At 33.2% G+C, this 9,104-nt stretch overlaps 1 protein-coding gene across 2 annotated transcripts; it reads left to right on the top strand.

The window, feature by feature from the left end:
* The first annotated feature begins 1,399 nt into the window (after positions 1–1,399).
* LOC143590014 (nuclear transport factor 2-like) lies at positions 1,400–8,081 on the top strand. 2 transcript variants are annotated; one of them, XM_077070624.1, is made up of 8 exons: positions 1,400–1,434; positions 2,274–2,458; positions 3,648–3,945; positions 4,619–5,008; positions 6,401–6,522; positions 6,611–6,673; positions 6,820–6,883; positions 7,781–8,081. In XM_077070624.1, exons 2-8 carry the CDS (start codon positions 2,279–2,281, stop codon positions 8,011–8,013), a joined length of 1,350 nt encoding a protein of 449 aa, XP_076926739.1. In that variant the 5' UTR covers positions 1,400–1,434; positions 2,274–2,278; the 3' UTR covers positions 8,014–8,081. The 2 variants fall into 2 exon arrangements, with proteins under 2 accessions (XP_076926739.1, XP_076926734.1); XM_077070619.1 differs by having other exon boundaries at positions 4,616–5,008.
* The last annotated feature ends 1,023 nt before the right edge of the window (positions 8,082–9,104 follow it).

The raw sequence follows: 9,104 nt of genomic DNA, 5'->3' as shown, positions 1-9,104 counted from the left end.
TCATCCTCGTTTAGTGTTGAGATCGGCTCTAGCGCATCGTTATACTCGCCTTGATAAATTGCTCTACCAGAGTACTCCAATATCATATTATGCAAGATAATACAAGTGTACATTATGCTTCTTAACTTATCTATTTAGTGAAAACGAGCCGGCTGTCTAACGATAGATCAACGTTTTGAGGCTACCAAGCATCCCGGGAAAACCGTGTCTTTGTTGATGCACCTCGTATATTTTTTTATATATTACTTTGAGTCGGCCTTCTCAAATATTTTTTATGATATAGTTAAGAAATACCTAATATTAATAAATTTAACAAAGTTTATAAAATTTACACTCAAAATAAGAAGGTTTTGAAATAAATAAATAAAATAATAATATTCACATTCGCAAAACGTGTGAAGTGCTTCACCACTCACTGTCTCCGACATCGGTAAATACTCTTCCATGGTCGCCCGTAGTCCTGTACGCTAGTCGACGAATTGCCGCCACGCACTTTTGCATAGGAGAAAATCCCGGCTTACCTCTCGCATCCTCCCATTTGTTGGAAAAATGCATAATTGTGTTCTAAATCACCAAATATTCGTAAAAATAGTTGGCGACTCATCCGAAAACGGCGCCGAAATCGTTCCGAATCAAAAGTCACGTCCGACGAAAAATAATCTTTTTATCAATCGGTCATGAGCACCTACACGTTCTTGTTGAAGAAGAGGTCGTCTTGTTCGTGGTTGTAAGCGTTCGCAATGCTCGACTAAGAGTTAAGCAGCCTCTTGAATAGCACTAAATATCGCTTCATCCTCTGAATCCGAATATGAAATAACGTCGGGATCGTGGTAGTAATCGGGTGTCGAAGATGATTCGAAAGACATATTTTTAGAGAAAATTTTATAAGTTTAGTGAGTGAAATGATGATGTGAAATTTTGAGAGTCATTTGAGTAAAAAATGGAAAATGATTTGAATTTACATAGAAAATGTTAAATTGTTTTTTTTTTTTTAAATAAAACGGTTATAAAGCCATTTGAAGGAGGAGGGGCCCACCACTCATCACCCTTCCGCATCCATCGTTGTGACCGCGCACAGTCTATCTACGCCCCACTCTTTGGTGCCTCCGACGGTGCTCTGTGCCCATAGCGGAGAGGGGGGGGGGGGGTTCTAAAAGCAAAGGAAACTAACAAACAGTATGCGACTTACATTAGCGGTCCCGAATGTTTGGGGTTGGGTTTGTTTTAGGGACGAAAACTGTACTTTTGTGAATCCTGGAGTAGAGTATATCTTATAATCAAATAACCAAAACCTAACACCCTTTTCTTTCCCCAATAACCCGCCCCAGCTTCTCCTCGGTAAGCATTTGTACTCGCCAATCTCTCTCTCAGTTTTCGTTATCTTATTCATCGCATCTCTTGATCTTCGTCCGCCATATTCTGTTAATCGAAGAGGTAACTGCAATCCGTCATTTTATTATTATTATTATTATTATTATTATTATTCACCTTCAACAACAACTGCGATCTAGGGTTTCCATTTCACCAGATGAATTGTTTATTCAACATACAAGATTTTGTGGATCTTAAGTTAGTCAGCATTGCGGAACTAGTGTGATATTGTTTTCATTTTAGCTCTTTTCAATGCCCTTGCATTGAGATAACTAACAAATAACTTATCTGTTCTGGTTTTACTTGGTGATTAAGATGATCATAAATTTTAAGCTGCACACTCCATTTGTGTTAAATTCTAATAATGCATATACCAGCTGCTGACGTAATGTAGAGGTTGCGATATTGCTTATTCTTTACTTTCTAGCAGGATATGTCGAAATATTCATCACAATGAATTTCAAGTTACATATTGACCACAAAAGTCAACTTACGCCTTTGAGTTTATGTGCAGTCTTTTCATGTGGAAAAGTTGTTTAGTTTGCTAAACTCGTTATGTTTGGCGGCAGTCAATAATATAAAGAACAAAAGAAGTTATAACTTACAACTGACAAGAGTTTTAGAGCATTTAAACGTTTTTTACTTTTGGGTTTGCTACTGTAGAATAAATACCATATTTCATGTGTGGAATGTAGATAAGCCTTGATCTCATTTCAGTTGATATTTGCTTGCTTGTTATAATGATGCACAATATTGTAATCTAGTTTACTAGTAGTTATTGCACAGCCTTTTATCTTTCCTTGTTCTCATATTTATCTTTACTTTTGTAATATGCATCTGCACAATGAGTGCACTTCTTTACATCAGTTATCACTAAGACGGCTTCATGGTGTTATGTTTAGTTACAATGGCTGCACAAACTGAATCAACCACTCCCAGTGTACAAGTGGTTGGCAACGCCTTTGTTGAACAGTATTATCACATACTTCATCACTCTCCAGATATGGTTCACAAGTTTTATCAGGACTCGAGTTTCATAAGCCGACCAGATGAAGATGGTGCAATGATAACTGTAACTACCATGCAAGTAAGTTAGTCTTTTTATGTAAGGTATCAAGATTATATTTTTCTGTTTAACATATGTTTTACCTTCATTGTTACCTGCAGCATCATCCTAGCATCCCATGAGAATAAGTTAGTCTTTTGCTCCAAATTTCAAAATATGTTAGTTTTATGTTTTAAAAAGCGGATTTGTTTTGTTTGCGTCTTGTCATGTTGCTGATATATTGCTTGTATATGATGGTAATGAAAAGATGGTATTTATCTACTTTCATGCAAACAACTTGTGATATTGGTTGGAAGTTGGAACACTAAACTTAGCGGTGTGCATGGATTGGTTTTAGGTTCAAACTGAACCAAAAACTGAAAATTTGATTTTTAGGTTTTTGAAAACCCTTCGGCTACAGTTATTTTTTTTTTTTATCACAATGAGTTTGGTTCTGTTATTTGGGTTTTACCATTTTTGTGTATGAAAGTTTTAAACCGAACCAAACTAAAAAATCGATTTCAAGTAATTTATGCTTGAAACTTTGGGCCTAACTATTTTAATCAATGACTAATTGATTATTAATCATTTAAATCTAAATTTTTTTATTTGCATTGTTAATTAATATCTTATACATTACTTGAAATCGATTTTTTATTTTGGTTCGGTTTTTTGGGTTTTTGATTTGCGCAAAACCAACTAACCTAAAACGTCATTTATTTCTTTAAAAAAACAAGAGTCTATTTTTTCCCGAGTTCTGTTATTTTTGTTACGGTTCGGTTACAGTTTTCTTCGTTTTTACTATTTGTGCTTGAAATTCTGGGCCGAAAACTATGAATTTAGGCTTGTAAGGTTGGACCTAATTTTTTGAATTAATGATTAATTGATTATTATACATTTGGACACCATTAGTTATTTTTTTTAACAAATTACTTACATTGTTTTTTTTTGTTCAGTTTTTCCTGTTTTTGTTGACGCAAAATCAAAAGCAAACCGAAAAATCACTTAAAAAAACACGTCAGGTTTTTTATGGGTTCGGTTACACAGTTATTTTGGTTACAGTTCGGTTATTTCGGTTTCATGCACACCCTAACTAAAATAGCATCAACGCTTTCGTTTGTAGATTAGAAAAACTCTACTTCATGTTTATTTGATTCATCGTATCTTCAAGACTTCAACCACCCGCGTATATCATTGACTTTTTACATCACGTTACTAATTCATGGAACAGGGCATCAATGACAAAATATGCTCATTGGATTACACTGCATACAAAGCCGAGATAAAGACTGCTGATGCTCAAGAATCATACAAAGACGGGGTGGTTGTCTTAGTAACCGGTTTCTTAACCAGAAAAGAAGATAACCGAAGAAAGAAGTTCATACAAAGTTTCTTTCTTGCACCACAAGACAAGGGTTACTTTGTGCTTAATGATGTTTTTCGGTATGTAGATGAAAATAAGCCAATGGATGGCATCCACATGGCGGTTGAAGAGAGAAACAATGACCAAACGCCATCTTTAATCCCAGGTGCACTTCTGTTAATTTTTTTGACTTGTTTCGGTCAATTTTGACATTTACTCTTTTTAGGCTTGTAAACAAACCAAGCATTCAATGAACCGTTTGGTGGGAAGTTTGTTTATTTGATTTGTGAACCATCACGAACAACATTTTTCGTTCATTTGGTTAAACAAACCAACATGATCAGATGTTTATTTAGTTCATTTTGCTCGTTAGTTTGCGTTTGTTTAAGTTCGTTTGTGTGTATGTTCATTTAAATCTTTTAGGTCCATTACCATAATGCCATTCACTCTTATTTTATGTAATAGTATGTCACCCGTTACATTTTAGTCTAATTTAATTTTTTATGCTTAACAGATTGATGATCACGTTTACTTTTCTTTAGTGAGTGCTCAATTGTGTTTGTTTATGTTTGTCCATCTATGTTTGATTATGCTCATTCATTTATGTTTGTGAAACGTTTGTTTTTAGCGTTAGAAACGAAGATTAACTAATGCAAACACATTCATTTTCTTAATGAACGAACACGAACAAGAAAACTTTGTTCGTGCTCTATCGATTGTTTGGTTAAAGAAAACGAACGACATGCTCTTATAGTGTGCATTCGGTTTGTTTAAAGGTCTACTGTTTTAATACATATATTGACTTTTTCCTGTCAATCTTGATCTTTTTGTTAAAGAAGAAGCTCCAAATGTTGAGGAAGAAGCCCTAGATGTTTTCGAAACTGAGGACCCACCAGCCAATGAAAATAACTCAGTGGAACCCGAACCCGAACCCAAACCCAAACCCACACCACATCCAATTGAGAACATAAAATCAGTGGTTGAAGAATCGGGTTCTTCTTCAGTTGAAGACGCTCCAAAAATGTCATACGCATCAATTCTAAGTTCCCAAACAAAAAAGCGGGATCCTGCTTCTGGGCCCACAAAAGTTCATGTTCCTGCCAAAACCTTGAACCCCACGCCAGTTAAAACAGAAAACAGAGCTGTTGCTACCGTTGCACAAAATTCACCACCTGAAGCACCTGCACCCGCACCTATTGCATCAAGTAGCATCAATGCTCATGATGACGGTAAATCTTTTTTTTTTTTTACATTTATTTATTTGAAGTATTATATAATATAGGTTATTCGGTTATTAATCAAGAACTCACGCTCAGCTAATTCAATAATAACTAAATAAAAAGAGATTCAATAATAGCTAAATAAAAAGAGTACTTTTATTTACTAGTTATTATTATTAGTCATTATAACTAGGTTTTACTTATGTATCTGGGTTTTTTTATTTTGTAATGCAAATATGTTTGGTTAAAAAAAACTAGTTTAACGATTTATCATAGCTATTAACACTGTAAATGTGTTTGCCTTATTATTTTATGTATTCGGTTATTAAAAAATTATTTATATTTAGTTTAGCCTAAAAATTTTTATGTATATTTAGTTTACCGTAATAAATAAAAAAATAAAGTGAACAAATTAAAGCAAACATGTATTTATATATCATAGTTACAAATAAAAAAAAAGTAGCAAATGCTATTATTTAAAAATAAATTAAAAAAAGAAAGTAAAAAGAAATAATAAAAGGAAAGAAAAGAAAATGACTGAACTATATATTATGTTGTAAAAAACAATATAAAACGACTAAACTATTTTTGAAAGGCGCTTAATAAAAGTTAAAGAGAACATTTATAAAAGGTTTAAATAACATTATTTTTTATTTTTGTAAGGTATCACGATCCAAAAAAATGTCTTAAGTTTTGTTCGAAATTGTTTCCTTAACTTTTTATGAAAAAACGTCTTTTAAATAATTTTTTTATCCAGTATGATTAGAATAGCAAGAAAAGTTTCAAAAAACACCTACTTTGGTAAATAAGTTTTTTTTACTAACACCTACATGGATTGTCATCAATTTCTTTTGTTCTAATAAAAAAGGCAAATTGGAAATAAATAATCTCAGCTTTTGTGTATTGGCTTTAAAAATCACTACCAGCGTTCCAACTTTCAACTATTTTTGTCTCAATAGACCTCCGTTAAAAAACACTTAACGCCGTGAAGTTTTTCTTGATGTTTTAGGGCTTTTGATCGAAAGAATGATACGAGTTGACCGATGTAAAACTTATCTCGAAACTGTGATCCAAGCGACGAAGCAGTGTTTCAATTCGGGTGTTCGAATTTCCAATTAACGAAAATCAAGTCCTTTGAATCACCGTTTCTAGATAAGTTTTACATAAGTCGAATCGTATCATTCTTCCGATCAAAAGCCCTAAAACATCGGTTTGAAACTTGGGAAAAAACTTAACGAAGGCGTTAAAAGTTTTTTACGGATGTCCATTGAGACAAAAATAGTTGAAAGTTGGGACCGCTAGTGGTGATTTTTAAAGTTGGGATTATTATCAGTCAATACACAAAAGTTGGGATTATTTATTTCCAATTTGCCAATAAAAAAAGAATTGGTATTTTTGCAGGTGACGGCTATTCGGTTCATATCCGGAATCTTCCTCATAACGTGACGGTATCTCAGATTGAAACCGAGTTTAAGAAATTTGGGCCTATTAAGCAAGGAGGTATCCAAATCAGAAGTAATAAGGTTGTTTATTTATTTACTTAAAACACAATATTATGATAATTGTTTTAATGCCTATTGAAATGATGTTCTTTTTTCATCTGACAAGCAGTTGGGATTCTGTTTTGGCTTTGTTGAGTTTCAAGATGCGAGTTCTATGCAGACTGCAATTCAGGTTTGACTAAGTTTTAACTTTAACTTTAATCTATTTCGGGTATAAATATAATTATATAATATCCACTACTGATATATTTTTTATCTTTAATCATTATATAAGTATTTGTTTTCTAGTTAGTACTAATTTAAAATTTTAATGTTCAGAATTCTCCTGTGGTTATTGGTGGTAAAGAAGCTATTGTGGAGCTAAAGAGAACTGCAACTCGAGGTTTGCATGTTCGGTTTTATGCTACATTTTTATTTCATCTATAATCTATAAATTTTTAACACAAAACTTACAAAAAAATGCGTCGATATTCGATAGATCATTTATTTATTTAAATATGATTTTGGTTTCATTTTCTACTTAGTTTCGGCCCATTTATTTACGAATGGGTTGGTTTGGTTATTTTTATCTCTTAACAGTTGAAACGGGTGAAATTAGGCCTGTAAACGAATCGAACTGTTAGTGAATCGTTTGTAAACTGTTCAGTAGGAGATCCGTTTATTTAGTAAAAGAACAAAAGCATACAAAATTGTTTGTTTATTTAGTTAAACGAACAAATGAGCACATGTCTTGGTCATTCATTTATGCTTGTTGTTTGTTTAAGCTAGTTTATGTCATATCTTTTGCATTCATTGATGCTCGTTTATTCACGCTCGTTTACGTTCTTTTACATTCATTAATAATGTTCCTTCATTTATGCTTGTTTATGTTTTTTCTTTTACACTCATTTATGGTCGTGAGTTTATGTGAGTTTAAGTTCATTTATATTTTCAGTTAAATTGTATAGACCCATTACAATTTAGTCTAGCTTTTTTTAGGCCCAATAATGTTCATGTTTAATTTTAATTGGTGTTCGCTTGTTGCTCAGTTATGTTCATTCATCTATCTTTAATCATGTTCATGAACCATTTGTTAATACTATTAACAAATTAGCACACTCAGTTTCTTAGCGAACGTGCATGAAAAAGAAAACCCCATTCGTTTCATTGTTTGCATTCGATCCTTTTTCTGGTTGAAGTTAAACGAACGAACCCATCACATACCACTTTTGCCATCTTGAGTATCCAATTGTTTTCTTGTGTGTTTAAATGCTTAATCACAGTATGATAATTCTTGCAGTCGGGATTGGACGCGGTCGTTTCTCTACAGGACGAGGTGGTTTCAGAAGTGACGTTTTCAGGGGACGTGGTGGGCGGGGCTATGGTGGTGGGCGTGGTGAATTCTCAGGTCGGGGAAGAGGTCCAGGTGGACATGGTGGAGACTCTTATCACCACCAAGGAAGAGGAAGAGGCGGTGGTGGTGGCGGCAGAAGAGGTAGCTCAGTCCATTACACCGCCACAACCTCAGCTTGATTTAGTATTTTTTCAGACAGCTTGTTTCGCTGCCAAATATCAGACAAGTTAGAAGGTTAGTAACTTTTAGTGACCAAAACAATTTGTTCATTTGCTGTTAGTTTCAGTTTATTCTTTCTAACGTAACATGTTAATGGGCCCTAAATTTTTTCTTGACTCTTATCTTTATCTTCATCCATCAGGCCCAAATTAGTCGAGTTTTCTTCACGGCAAAGGAATTATTTTAACATGTTTGTGAAGTTATGTCATCTAATGAAATGTTATAGAAATAACATTAATAATATTTACGAAATTATATACTTAATCTTTTTTGGAAAATATAAAAAATAAAAAACATTATTTGACCGTCGGGTTGGTTGGTTTTGGGTTTGGGTTATTTGGAAATTTGAAACTGAATTCGAATTGGAATTTGAAGTATAAATTGTTTTTTTTTTCATTTCATAAAAAAAGAGAAGAGAAAGAAATCAACCGCATGTTAATGTTAGGATACATGTCATATTCAAGTATTCAACTACCAATCAAAGTCATGCTGAAAAGTTCATAATATTGAAATTATTAAAGACGTAACCACATGGTGTAAATACATACATGTATATGTATGCATACAACATATCTATAATCTGAATTTTCGGTGTAGGTAACTCTGAAATGAAAAACTTCACATTAGATTTGAAAAATCTGATTCAATTTGGATAAGAACCAGAATTTGAACACTAGGAATATACATACACCTATGGATTATTAATTATTAATAAGAGTATGTATGAATGTTGCAAATTTCATTCTTGCATCAAATACTTTCTAGTTGATGATTTCATTCTCACACCACAAAATTTGTTTGAACCAAGAACAATACTCTAGTGATTTATGTTTTTGCAATATTAATCCTAGACTTGGATCATGAATGAGTATCTGAACATTCTAAAATCTTTAGCCAAGACTTGGTATCTTTGGTGAATATGGTTTAGCTAAAGATGATATGCAACATAAAGTGAATGCACCAAGAATCTAATTTTGGGTTCTTGTCATTTTGTGTGTGTTTTACATGATTTACCTCTTAACATTGCTCGTGGTTATGGGCGGCACCTATG

This window comes from Bidens hawaiensis, unplaced genomic scaffold (genome assembly GCF_021521415.1).
Source record: "Bidens hawaiensis isolate Kalapana, Puna unplaced genomic scaffold, B.hawaiensis_p1.1 tig00001597_1, whole genome shotgun sequence".
NCBI classification, from domain to species: domain Eukaryota; kingdom Viridiplantae; phylum Streptophyta; class Magnoliopsida; order Asterales; family Asteraceae; genus Bidens; species Bidens hawaiensis.
This window is presented reverse-complemented; position numbering and strand designations above follow the sequence as displayed.

What these genes read in the sequence shown, in the direction of transcription:
- LOC143590014 (XM_077070619.1), top strand. Translation starts at nt 2,279, where the DNA reads ATGGCTGCACAAACTGAATCAACCACTCCCAGTGTACAAGTGGTTGGC. An exon ending in AACGCCATCTTTAATCCCAG is followed by an intron (nt 3,946 to 4,615) that starts GTGCACTTCTGT and finishes TTTTTGTTAAAG; the next exon opens with AAGAAGCTCCAAATGTTGAG. An exon ending in CATCAATGCTCATGATGACG is followed by an intron (nt 5,009 to 6,400) that starts GTAAATCTTTTT and finishes GTATTTTTGCAG; the next exon opens with GTGACGGCTATTCGGTTCAT.